The 13,706-nt window shown below is 42.5% G+C and overlaps 1 protein-coding gene across 3 annotated transcripts in view; it reads left to right on the top strand.

Moving 5' to 3' along the window:
- HRH1 (histamine receptor H1) overlaps positions 1-13,486 on the top strand; it is a 128,734-nt gene extending 115,248 nt beyond the window's left edge. For 2 of the 3 annotated variants that reach the window (XM_027864113.1, XM_027864116.1), the window contains one exon: positions 9,837-13,486. In XM_027864113.1, coding sequence (XP_027719914.1) covers positions 9,876-11,363 — 1,488 coding nt within the window. In that variant the 5' untranslated portion in view covers positions 9,837-9,875 and the 3' untranslated portion in view covers positions 11,364-13,486. Of the gene's footprint in view, positions 1-7,862; positions 8,025-9,836 lie in introns of those variants that run through there. The other variant, XM_027864115.1, reaches the window with a different exon arrangement.
- Positions 13,487-13,706: the final 220 nt, after the last annotated feature.

Below are 13,706 nucleotides of genomic sequence, written 5' to 3' on the forward strand. Positions count from 1 at the left end.
TGCTTTGTAAACCTTAAAGTACTCTCTAGGATTATAGGATTTAGAGTGGGAATGAACCTTGGAGACCCTCTAATCCAGCCCGTTAATTTTTACAAATATACATAGAGTCCCAGAGAGGGGAAATAGCATACTGAGGGCAAATAGATAATGAGTATAAATGGGAATTGTTGTTGTTATTGATGTTAGTAACAATATAAGATTAGTGAATTAACTAAGTTCACCAACAACTGTCAGAATAAACCACACTAGACACCATCTAACCCAATTCAGGTCCCATCTTGTCACACAGACCCCCTATTTGGTATACACCAGTGGTTCCCTATCAGCTCCAGGATCTAGTACCAAATCCTATTAAGCATGCAAAGCCTTTCATAACGCATCTGCTTCCTACCTTTCCAGTCTTCTTACTCTCCAACCCTTACTCTTCCATCCAGTGACACTGGCCTCCTGATTGTTCCACAAACAAGACTCTCCATCTCTTAGCTTCAGGTGTTTTCTCTGGCTGTGCCCTATGCCTGTAACACTCTCCTTCCTTTACTCCAACTACTGACCTCCCTGGCTTTTTTTAAGTCTCAACTAAAATCCCACCTTTTACAAGAAGTCTTTACCAATCCCTCTCAAATACAAGCACCTTCCCTCTTTTAATTATTTCCTATTTATCCTGTATATAGCTTGCTTTGTATATATTTGTTTGCATGTTGTCTCTTTCATTAGATGGTAAGCTCCTTGAAGGCAGGGAGTGTCTTTTGCCTCTTTTTGATAGTGGTTGGTATATAGTAGGTGCTTAGTAAATATTTATTGAATGAATGAATGACTGGCCCATCAAGGGCTTCCTTGAGGGTAAGCATAATTTACAATCCATGATGTCAGCTTCAAAGGTTAGAGACCTTCCCAAAACATTCTAATTTCCCTTAATTCAGGTACCTATTATAGATTAAAGCAGTATGGTGTAATAGATAGGGCACTGGGCTTGGAATATCCCGCCTCAGATACTAACTAGCTGTGTGACCCTGGGAAAATCACTTAACTTCTATTTGCCTCATTTCTTCATCTGTGAAATGAGGGAGATGGAATTGATGGCCTCTAAGATATCTTTTAGCTCTAAATCTATGATCCTATTGTCTATTTCCTATGAACTCATCCATAGTTTTGTTGAAGTGCTTTATCTTTTCATCTCGGACAACCAGCCACCTAGAATGAGTTTTCACAAGTTAACTACCCGCTGCATGAAATGGGAACTCCTTTAATTTGTCCTACATTTTTGCCTTTTAACCTTCAACAAGCTCTTACTGCTTGGATTCTAGGATTGGATAAACAATTTCATGTTCACCCTAGCTATACCCTTAATATTTTATGCACTTCAATTCCATCGATTTTCCTCAAATCAACAAGCAATTCTTAAGTCCTTGCTTAGGTGTAAGGCATTACTAGGTTGCAGATACACAAAGACACAAATTAAGCCATTTTTTTTTCTTAACAAACTTACATTCTACTAGAATAATGATAATGATGATAGCTAGCATTTATATAGTACCTCAAGGTTTGCAAAGCTCTTTACAAATATTAGCTCATTTGATCCTCACAGGAGCCCTGAGAAGTAGGTACTATTATTATCCCAATTTTATAGATGACAGAGGTTAAGGGACTTGCTCACACAGCTAGTAAGTATATGAAGCTGGATTTGAACTCACATCCTCTTGATACCAAGTCTAGCATGCCATCCATTGGGCTACCTAGAGTGATACAACATGCCCACACATCAGATAATACAAAATACATACTGAATCATTTCTAGGGAGAGAGCAGTAACAACTCAGAGGGATCTAGAAAGACTCATATAGGGGATGACATTTTAACTGAGCCTTGAAGGAAACCTGGAACTCCAAAAGACAGAATAAGGAAGGAAGCATGGGCACTGGCCGATACCTGGTTTGTCCCATGTGGGGAACAGCAAGAAAGCCGGTCTTGCTGGACCATAGAGTATGAAGGGGAGTCATTGTAATTAACATTGACAGTTAGGTTGGTATCTTGTCGAGAAGGGCTTTAAATGCTGTCTGCTTTCAGCCTTCCCTCTCTGGACTGGGGTAATTTATTTAATCTTGTAAGCTCCTTGAGAAGCTATCTTTTGCCTCTTTTCATATCCTCAGTGCTTATCACAGTGCCTGACACATAGTAGGTGTTTAACAACTGTTTATTGATTGATTAATTAATCTTTTGCATTACTGATTGTCTCCTTCATAGAAAGTCCCGTGCAAGGTACAAATATGAATAACATTTGCCCTCAAAGAAGTCACAGTTTCATTGGGAAGATGAGATGAGTACACAAATAATTATAATAAAAGGCAGATTGGAATAGAAGAAGAACCTCATACATGAAGGTTCAAAGGAGGGAAAGAATCACATCTGGTCAGGAGTGGAGGGAAATCATGGAAACCTTCTTGGAAAAGGCAGCAGTCGAGCTTGATTTTGAGTAGGATTTTGACATGTATCCTCACACTGCAATGTCTCATCCCTTTTATCATTTAAGTTACTCTTCTGTGGACAGTGGAATATGAAAGAGTGCCAGATTTTTAGTCAAAGGACCTGAGTTCAAATCTTGGCTCTGCCTCTTCGTCCCTGTGCAATCTTGGGCAGTTTACTTCACATTGCTGTTTCCTTTAATGTAAGATTGGAGGGTTAGACTGGATGACCTAGAAGGTCTCTTAATCATGGGCACGATGATGGTGTGTTACCTTCTCTACCCCATTACTTTTCTTGAGGGTTTAGAATTCCCCATGAACAAACTCAAGTTCCTGTGCTATCTTCTCCCTTCCCTGTCTTCTTTGGCCGCTCCTTTCCACTTTGCAATGAGAGCAGCTTTCTTATTTTCTGTTTTGCTTGTTTGAATTCCTAACACCAAAATCCACAGGACCCCCCCTGTTGGAGATCAAGGCCCTCACCTCTCCAGGTGGTTAGCTAGCCACTCAGCCTTTGGCCTGGGAGCTCAGGGGCTGAGATGGGTGTCCTGAGGGTGAGTCACCTGGCCCCATCCCAGAAGCACTCTGGCTGAGGTTATAGGGCTTTTCTTGGTGTGAGGTCTGATTTTTTCCTCTGAGGGCACCAGGCCCTTGAGTTGGCCAGCAGCAAAGAGCAGCTAACAAATCACACAAGCAGCCACACTCTTCAGAACACACAGACTTTGGGGAAAGAGTTGCCAAAGAGGGCTTTGTTCTCTTCATCCAAGGCCCAAAGCCATCAATAATGATGGTGAGGATCCAAAGCTCATCCATCTTTGCCCTGGAGAAGCTGAACCGAGTTGCCCAGGCAGAAGGCACCTGCTTCCCACCTCCATGTGCCTTGGGCATCTTTCCCCTGGAAGGATCATAGAGGCAGGAATTCTTCCTGCAAAGGCTACATTCCAGGAGCAGCTAGGTAGTGCAGTGGATAGAACACCGGCCCTGAAGTCAGGAGGACCTGAGTTCAAATCCCACCTCAGATCAAACACTTGACACTAGCTATGTGACCTTGGGCAAGTCACTTAACCCCAATTGCCTAAAAATAAAGAAAAATAAATTTTAAAAAAGGCTACATTTCCTGTTCTCTGGCATCTTTATCATCATTCTCTGTCTTAATCACTATCCCTTATGTCCATGTAAGACTTTTACCAGTGTCAAAGCACTTTCATATCCGTTAATGAAGTTGAATTTCACAACACCCCTGTGGAGGTAGAACTGAGAGATGCAATTATACCTATTGAACAGATGAGAAAACTGAGGCTCAGAGAAATGCCCATGGTAATGCAGATAATAAGGAATAAAACTAGAACAAGAGCCCAGTTCTCCTAACTCCCAGTCCATGGCACACTCAAGGCCCAGCTGGACACATGCACATTAAATGTTTATTCTAGCGGATACAAGCTATAAATCCAGGAGTCAGCTTGATCAGTCAGTCAACTAGCATTTATAAAGCTCCTTCTATATGCCAGACACTGTGATAAATACCAGGAATACAAAGAAAGTCAATAAAACCTAACAGTCCCCACTCTCAATGAGCTCACAGTCTAACCTGGTCCAATAGAAAGGCGGGAGATAATATTTGAACCCTGATTCTCTGAGGGGGACTCAGATTGGGGTGTGCTGGTAAATGTTTACCAATGTGCTCTCAAGGTAAAAAACAAAAATGTATGCATGGCACACTTTCAAGTTTACTCCGTGTTATTAACATTTTTGCCATCATTTTATTAATTCTAAACAATCAACACAACAATAAATCAAGACTTGATGTGTAGTGTTAGCCAATTTCTTAGATGCGAATGCTCACCTTGAAAATTTAACAGTTGATTCTAGGGAACTCTACAAGTTGGCTCCACCCCCAGCCTCAGGTCTCCCTTTCTGGCTTCTACCTGGACTCTGGGGAGAGGAGTCCTTTAAAATGATTGGGGAAACAAATGGGAAGAAGAGTGGAGGCCTAGGTGGTAAACTATCATAGCATAGATCAATTACACTAAGAGTCTGGAGTGGTTCGGGTTTGACCTTGGGAAAGGAGAAAAAGGATGGGGCGCAGGCAGGCATGTGCTGGAGCCAGCTGGTTAGAGAGCTGAGTGTTAAAGTTTCAGTGTAACCTCAGAAATTAGCAAATATTACAAATCAGGACTTGATTTGTTGTTTTGTTGATTGTCTAGACTTAAGAAATTGATGGTGAAAATGTTAATAATGCACATTACACTTAAAAGTGTGTTTTTATGTGTGAATATGTGCATTTTTCTCCCCAGGAGAGCCTGTTATTAAACATTTACATTTCTAGATGCAGGAGTGATTAGTGATTGCAAAACAAGCATTAACAGGACTGGATTCAAGCCAAGTCAAGACAACAAGCATTTATTAAATTCCTACTATGTTTCAGGCACTGTGCTAATCTCTGGTGTTAGAAAGAAAGGCAAGGGGCAGCTAGGTAGCGAAGTGGATAGAGGACCAGCCCTGGAGTCAGGATGACCTGAGTTCAAGTCCTGTCTCAGACACTTGACACTAGCTGTGTGACCCTGGGCAAGTCACTTAACCCCATTGCCTAGCCCCCCCCCCAAAAAAAGGCAAAAGACAGTCTCTGCTCTCAGGGGGCTCACAGTTTAAAGGGGGAGATGACATCATGCAAACAACTGTGTACAAACAAGATACAGTCAGGATAAATTGGAGATAATTAACAGAGGAAAGGCACTGGAATTCAGGAGGTTCAGGAAAGGGGGTGGGATTTTAGCTGGGACTTGAAGAAAGCCAGTTCTTGGATAAAGGAAATGAAAAAGGAGGGGTTGCTTTATTACCCTAGAGTCAACATTCCTACTAACTTAATGACAGAATAGTATAATAAAATATGAGAATCTGAACTTCATCTGAACCTAATTTATTATGTCCTATAAGGAACTGGGGATATTTAACCTAGTAAAGAATTAGGGGTATAATGATAACAGCTTTCAAATATTTGAAGAGCTATCAAATGAAAGAGAGTGTAGACTGTGTCAAGAAGTTACAGTGAAGGCAGATTTCAGCTAAATATAAAGAACTCATAGTTGTAATTAGAGCTGTCAAAAACAGAATTAGCAGCCCAGTGAGATATCAATAACTGTCACTGTAGGCATTCAAGGAGAGGTTGTCTGTCTGTAATCTCCCTATGTGGCGTATGTCCCTGGTAAAGGCATGTGTGTTAGGTTGTGTGTCCTGCTGCCTGAGGTCTCAGGAAAGGCGTGGATGATTCTGTATCACAAGGGCACCAACTTCTGTGTTTTCCTTTAATAAACCTTATCTCCCCATGGTAGCAGGACCTTGACAAGGTTTTACCAAGAAAAAAAAAAAGAAAGCAAGAACAATAACCCCCCTTTAAGGTTTGCAAAGGGCTTTGGTTTCTGCCACAGTTCTGTGACATAGGTGGTCTAGTGATTATTCTCACCATTTCACAGCTGAGGAAGCTGGGACAGGGAGGGTTTAAGTAATTTGCCAACAGTCAAAAAGATACCTGGAATGCTGTCTCTTGCTTATTCCTTATAAGCATAGAGGGGCTAAACTTGGAATCAAGAAGAACCAAGGTCAAATCCAGCCTCAGATGCCTACTGGCTAGCTGGGTAACCCTGGGCAGCCTCTGTCTTCCTCAGTTGCCTTATCTATAAAATGGGGATGATAATAGCATCTGCCCCCCCCTCCTGGGGGTTGTTGTGAGGATAAAATGAGATATTTGTAAAGCAGTTTGCAAACCTGAAAGCACTGAATACCAATTATTATGGTTGTTGTTACATGACATGCCCAAGGTCACACAACTAGTAAGGAAAAGAGCCTTTTGGTCATTAGATGTAGGGAGACAGCTTGTATCTGCCTTCATGTATGGCCAGAAATACTGTGAGGGACTCTGGAAAGACTTCTGTGTCCAGAATTGTCTCTTCATTCCTGGGATGCTCTCAGATCCCTCCATTAGGACTTCATTCCTTTGGATTTTCAAAGCTTTTCAGATTTCTGGCGTTTTCTGTGAAAAATACAACTCCCCCTAGGAGGAGTGGCAGAATTCTCCCTATGTGGTCAGTCCCAGTACTGCAAATTCCATAAAAGACCATATTGGAGGAGGCTTTGTGGGAGAGGGTAGCCTTGGGGATTCCTGGGAAGCAGTTACCAACATGCTTGGGTCCCCTTTGGAAGATTTGGGGGTACATGAGCTGCCAGGAGGAGGCTGGGCAGAGAACAATGTCAGACGATCAGTCAACCAATAAGCATCTGCAGTATTATGTGCCTACTATATGCCAGGGAAGGCCCAAGTACAATTTAAAACTACGGCTCCTGCTAGTTTTCCATGCCATCCAAGTCCCTAGCCCCTGTCCTCAAGTGTGGGTGCTTAAGAAGTAAGGAACCAGCGAATGAGGGGGCACTCAGGGCCTTAAGCACAGAACATTTTGCTCTTTGTGGGCTCCTTAGGATTGAGGACGAGTAAGAGGGTCATCACAAACATGATATATGAACAAGAGGGATAGGGGGCAGGGTAGGATTTGAACTCAGGTCTTCCTGACTCTTAAGTCCAAGATTCTATCCATTATGCGACCTAGCTGCCTAGAGATCTAGAGAGGTTAAGTCAGCTTACCCATGGTCACATTCTCAGGAAGGATCAGAGCTAGATATTATGGAAGTTCTTGTAGAGGCCCACACGGGTAGACAATCTCTGAGGTCTTTCCCAATTCTGAGATACTAAGATTCTGTGATTAGGTTGATAGCCATCAACACCCTGTGGTAGCGGTACTTAGGATTAGACGTGGACTAGATGGGCCCAGGTGTGAGGAAAGGGAACCCAAAGGGAAGTAGGAGACCCACAAAGGCATGCTTTCTCCCTATCCTTCTCTTTCCAAAGGCTAGGAGCATTGGGGTTGGATAGAGAGCCACATCCAGGTTTATGAAAGGTGGGACAAGCCCCTCCATCTTCCAACTCCTTTGATCCTACTTTTTCTGGGGCCAAGCCCCAAGACGAACTTCATTCTGTCCCTGCAGAGTATCTAATCGAGGACCTAGCCCTGGGGTACACACCCATTAAGGGGCCACTATGGGCGCAATGATGATCCTGCAAAGTAGCCTGAGGATTGGTCATATGGGTAGGAGTAAAACCAAAAGACAGCAGTGTCAGGAAAACCCAGGGAGAGAAACTATCTCAGAGGAGTGTCAGAAGTGCCAAGAAAAAGTCAAGATGCATGAGAATTAAGAAAAGGCCATTGGATTTAGCAATGAAATGATCACTGTTAATAGAATAATAAAATTTATAGTTGGGAAAGACCTCATAAACCATCTGGCACAACTTCCTGATTTTATAGAAGAAGAACTGAGGTCATCCATAGAGGCTGAGTGACTTGTGACCAGTCACACCAGCTCATAAGTTACAGAGCTAGAATGTGAACACAGGTCCTCTGACTTCAAATCCAGTACACTTTGTACTGTACCCCACTGCCTCTGAGGACCTTCCTCTGAGGGGAAAGCAATTGATTGGTGGAAATAAAATCCTGACCAAAAGAGGTTGCAGAATAACAGAAGGTAAGAAAGAAGAGGTGATGAGTATCAATAGATACCTTTTTCTAAAGGGTTGGCTATATAAAGAAGGTGAGGTACAGGATGGTAATTTGAGGGAATGGTAAGATGAAAGTGAAAGCTTTTTAAGGTTAGGAGAGCTGTGGGCATATTTGGAGTCAGCAAGAAAGGAACCAATGGATAAGGAGAAATTGAAAAGTAGGGAGACACAAGATGGGACTCAAGGGGCAAGCTCCTGGAAGAGACAGAAAGGGATGGGATCAAGGGTACAAATGGAGGAATTGGCCTTGACAAAGAGAAGGATGCCCTCTTCCTCAAGGACTGAAGCAAAGGAGCCCAAAATGAGAAATTACATTGAGATGTGAGGCTCGAATTGGGAAACAGAAATAACTCATATGCTTGCCACCTCCTGACAGAGACATGATGGACTCAAGATGCAGAATGAGACAGATATTTTTTGGAACATGACCAATGTGGGAATTTGTTTTTCTTGACTAGGCACCTTTTTTTTTTTACAAGAGTTTTTCTTTTCTTTTTTCCCAGTCGGGAGGGGCAGAGGGTAAAAAAAAAAAAAAAGGAATGCTTATGAATTGAAAAATGTTTTAAATGGAGAGAAAGGGGAGAAGGGAGAAGAAGAGGAAGAGGAAGACAGAGGGAAGAAGAAAGAGGGAGAGGGAGAGAGAAAGAGGAAAGAAAGAAAAGGGAGGAGAGAGAGCTGACAAATGATGGCCTCAATTTTTTGAGTAAAGTATGAAGCAAGGTTCTCTGCTGAATGGGCCCCAGAACTTATCCATGAGTACCCTATAGTATAGTTAGGTCATAAGATGTGAACATAAAAAGATGACCCCACAATACATGAAGCGTATGAGAAATCCAAATTGATAGGCAAACATTAGAAATTAAAGAAGAAAGAGATCGTGGTTGGATGGACTGGTCAGAGAAGACTGCTCAGGAACTATGGAGAAAAATCAAAGTTTAAAGAGTAAATTTGGGAGACCCTTGCATAAAAGTTTAAGTCATGAGACTAGATTAATTCCATAGCACAGTGAACATAAGCAGCAATTACATCTTGTGACATACCTAAATTTAAGGGATAAAAAGTTAAGTTTTTTAAAAACTTTAAAAGGTTAAGTTTCAAAGGAGAAACCAGTTAAAGAGTAGTCAGAAAAGTAAGAGGAAAACCAGGATCATCATAAAGTCAGCATTTTAAAACTGGAAGAGACCTAAGAAATCATCTAGACTGAGGCTCTCAACCATTTTTTTTTTTTGCCATAGGCCACTTTGGCAATCTGGTAGAGAGAGACTATGAACCCCCTTTCAGAATTATGTCTTTGAATAATTGAGTGAAATGCTAAATTTCAATTAAAGGTTAGTTAGTAAATAAATGAATGAATGAATGAATGAATGAATGATGTCATTTTTTTTCCCATCCAAGTTCATGGACTCCCTGAAATAATGTTGTCATTAGAACCCTTGATCTTATCCAATCTCTTTAAATGAGATAATCAAATAAGATAATATTTATCAAGTGCTTAACACAGTGCCTGGCACACAGTAGGTGCTTCCCCTTCTCCTTCATTTCATAGCTCAGGAAACTAAAGGTGATAGGATTCATCTAAGATTTCACCAAGGAAGAGCCAGAACCAGTTACACATCTGTAACCTCAGTTGTAGATGCTCTCAGTTCTAGACAGGCACCTCTTTCTGTCAAAGCAGATGGTGATGCCTGACGACAGGTGTAAATGCTAGTTCTTCAGCTGTACCATACTATAAATATGCACCAAAGGATTTACCGACATCACTCTCTATCTCCTTCCAGGAAGTCACCAGAAGAAGTGAGAGCTTCCTCTAGTGCCCGATGACCCCTCCCACCTCCTCCTGTCTCCAAGAAGGAACCATGTGTGAGGTCAACAGGACAGCTGATGCTGCTAATAAGCCCCATCTGGTGCCCTTGGTGATGGTTCTGAGCAGCATCTCCCTCGTTACAGTGGGGCTTAACCTCCTGGTACTCTATGCAGTGAGAACAGAGAAGAAACTGCACACTGTGGGCAACCTGTACATCGTCAGCCTCTCCGTAGCTGATCTGATTGTGGGCGCCGCCGTTATGCCCTTGAATATCGTGTACCTCTTTAGGTCCCTAGACCGGCCCCTCTGCCTCTTCTGGCTCTCCATGGACTATGTGGCAAGCACCGCTTCCATCTTTAGTGTCTTTATTCTTTGCATCGACCGCTACCGCTCTGTCCAGCAACCTCTCAAGTACCTACGGTATCGCACGAAGACCAGAGCGATAGTCACTATCTTGTTTACCTGGTTTCTGTCCTCCCTGTGGATCATCCCTATTCTGGGATGGAGAAGCTTTTGGCCAGACACTGACAAGTTCAATGTGACTGCTGGGGACAAGTGTGAGACAGATTTCTACAAGGTCACTTGGTTCAAGGTGATGACTGCCATCATCAACTTCTACCTGCCCACCTTGCTGATGCTCTGGTTCTATTCCAGGATTTACAGGGCTGTCCAGCAGCATTGCCAGCACCGAGAATTCATAAACGCATCCTTCCCATCTTTCTCAGATGGCAACATAAGTCACAAAAAGCACAAGATCTGCCTCCCAAAGCAGGAGAAAGATGACAACCAGGAGACTTTGAAAAAGAAGCCAGAAGATACTCACTATCACATGAGTAACAGCATCCCCACAAAGGTCCGGGACCCAGCAAAGGAGTCACATCCAGAGAAGAAAACCCCTCAAGGTTTTGAACAAGAGGATGAGGCAGTGGTGGTCAAAGACCACTACTTCCCTATTGACATTGTGCAGCCTCAGACTAGGATGGAGGAGACGGGAAGATACATGTCCATACACCAGAACCAACCAGACCCCAGGGAGCTGTCCCCAGCCATTCAATATGCCAGTGAAACATCTGAGGAGACCATATTTGCTGAGGCATTCTCCCACCCAGCAGACTTCAATGCTATCACTGAATCAGCCACAGACATGCCTGCTGAAGGCCAAGCCAAGACCAAAACAACCTTTGGCCTGGATTACCTGACAATGACCTGGAAGAGGCTTCGCTCGCATTCCAGGCAATACATAAAAGGTTTGCATATGAACCGGGAGAGGAAAGCTGCCAAACAGCTGGGCTGCATCATGGCGGCCTTCATTGTCTGCTGGATCCCATACTTCATCTTTTTCATGGTCATTGCTTATTGCACAAAATGCTGCAATGAGCACGTCCAGATGTTCACCATGTGGCTGGGCTACATCAACTCTACCCTGAACCCCCTCATTTACCCCCTCTGCAATGAAAACTTCAAGAAGGCTTTCAAAAAGATTTTCCACATTCGCTCCTAAAGGGAAACTTCAAGGGTGGGGTGTAGAGATGAAAATGACTTCGAAAGAAGAAATAAATGAAGGCAGAAAGACTTCTTGGATTTCCAGAGTACTCAAACTCTCCAAGGTTTCAAGAAGAGGTGCATGACTAGAAGTCTTGGAAATCCCCTATTCCTCATTGGAGGTAGCGCAGATGAGGGGCTGGAATGGAATTGGAGTGTAATTGAAAACAGAGATTTAAAAGTTTACAGTGTTTCAAGCACAGCCCTGGCTGGGCACCTGACCCCTTCAGGGCTTCTAAGGAGTTCCAGGATTTTGACTAGGGCTCTGATATTTGGGAGGTGGATTAAATGCCTTGGTTTCTATGGGATCAAATTGAAGTGGAGAGATGAGCAGAACCCTAGACGAGCCCTGAGATGTACAAAGACAGGCTCAGGGCACGACTGGGATATAACCACACTGAGTGTTAGTTAAAACAAACGTTCCGGAACTTGTATAGCTGCACGACAACTGTTGCTTCACCTGGGAAGGCAACACACATATCCTCCAGAGGCTGCGATTACTCAGACAATTTAGAGACTTCCCTTGGGGAGCTGCTGGATGACCTCTAAGATCCCTTCCAGCTTAGAATCTGTAATCTTCTTTAACTAGTTTACAAGGCACGCAAAAAAAAAAAAATTTTTAGTTAGTGGTGTTATTTTAAAATCGTATGTAACTTTCAATCTTCTCACCCCACACTCACCCCTTCCCCACATAAAATACCAGGATTCCCCAGCTTGGTTCCAGAATTGACTCCAAATAGCTTTTGGGTGTTTCCAAAAATAAAATCTACCCTCTAAGGATAATAATAATAATTGATGACTCTTCAGCATTTTAAAGATTGCAAAGCACTTTACTCATACTATCTCACAACAATTATTTGAGAAAGGTACTAAAGGTATTATTATTCCCTTTTACACCTGAGGAAGCTGAGGTTAAGTGACTTGCTCAGGGTCATGCAACTATAAATGTCAGAAGCAGAATTTGAACTCCAGTCTTCCTGACCTCCAATTCCAGCATGCTATCCCTTCTACCACCCTGATTCTCAAGGAATGAAGATTTGTCAACTTTGAAGGGATCCCAAAGTACCATGGGCTCAGAAGGGCATTCCAGATAAGTCCCCGTGATATATTGAACAATGGTAGTCTCGCTGCAATAGGTGTGTAACCTTCCAAGGAGACTATTTTAACAGGGACAACAATCCCCTTGAGTGTATTAGTGCATCTGTTTTTTTAAAAAAAATCCTATCATATTATACTATATTCCTTTCAGTCAGTCAGTGAGTCAGTAAATGAGCATTATTAAATGCCTATGTGCCAGACACTGTGCTAAGTGCTGGAGGTTCAAAGAAAGGCATATGACAGTTCCCTGCTCACATAGGAAAGATAAAATGCAAATAATGATATAAAAAGAAGCCGTATACAGGATAAATGGGAGATAATCAACAGAGGAAAGGCGCTAAAATCGATGAAGATTGGAAAAGGTTTCCTGTAGAAGGTGAGATTCTAACTGGAACTTAAAAGCAAGCCAGGAGGCAGAGATAAGGAGGGAGAGCATTGCTGGCATAGGGGATGGCCAGAGCCTGGAGCCAAGACATGGTTTTGTAGCAATGCCTCCCACAAAGAAACATAGCATTACAGATTTAGAGCTGAAAAGGACCTGGATTATCTAATCCAACCCCATTATTTTACAGATGAGGAAACTGAGACTCAGATTGGTAAAATGATTTGCCCCATGCCACACTGGTAATAAGCAGTAGAACCCAGATTCAAATCTAAGTCCATCATTCCAGTAAAGCAATGACTACATGCAAGAGTGATAGAGTGGTTAAATCAAATCCAGGTTCTCTCTCTTAATGGCTAGCTACCATTTATATCATGCTTTAAGATCTGCAAAGCAATTTATATGTTATCTCACACAATCCTTAAAAAACAATCCTGCAAGGTTGATGCTGTTATTATCTCATTTTACAGGTGAGGAAACTGAGATTTAGAGAGGTGACTTAACTAAGATCACATTGGTAGTAATTGGCTGAAGCAGGATCTGAATTCAGGACTTCTTGTCTTGAAGTCTGGCACTCCATCCACTATATCATTTAACCTCTTTCAGCCTCTGTTTCTTCATCTGTAAGATGGGGTGAAGATGGGATTGAACTAGATGATCTCCAAAATTCTTTACAGCTCTAAATCTATGATACTATGATTTTTAATTAGAGTTTCTATCAAGGTGCAGAATGGAGTAGTGGATTGAGAATCAGCCTGGCAGTCGGGAAAACTTGGGTTCGAGTCTAGCCCCTGATATATACTGGGTGTGTGAAGCTACGCA

This window comes from Vombatus ursinus, unplaced genomic scaffold (assembly GCF_900497805.2).
Source record: "Vombatus ursinus unplaced genomic scaffold, bare-nosed wombat genome assembly UNPS02014773.1, whole genome shotgun sequence".
Lineage (NCBI taxonomy): Eukaryota > Metazoa > Chordata > Mammalia > Diprotodontia > Vombatidae > Vombatus > Vombatus ursinus.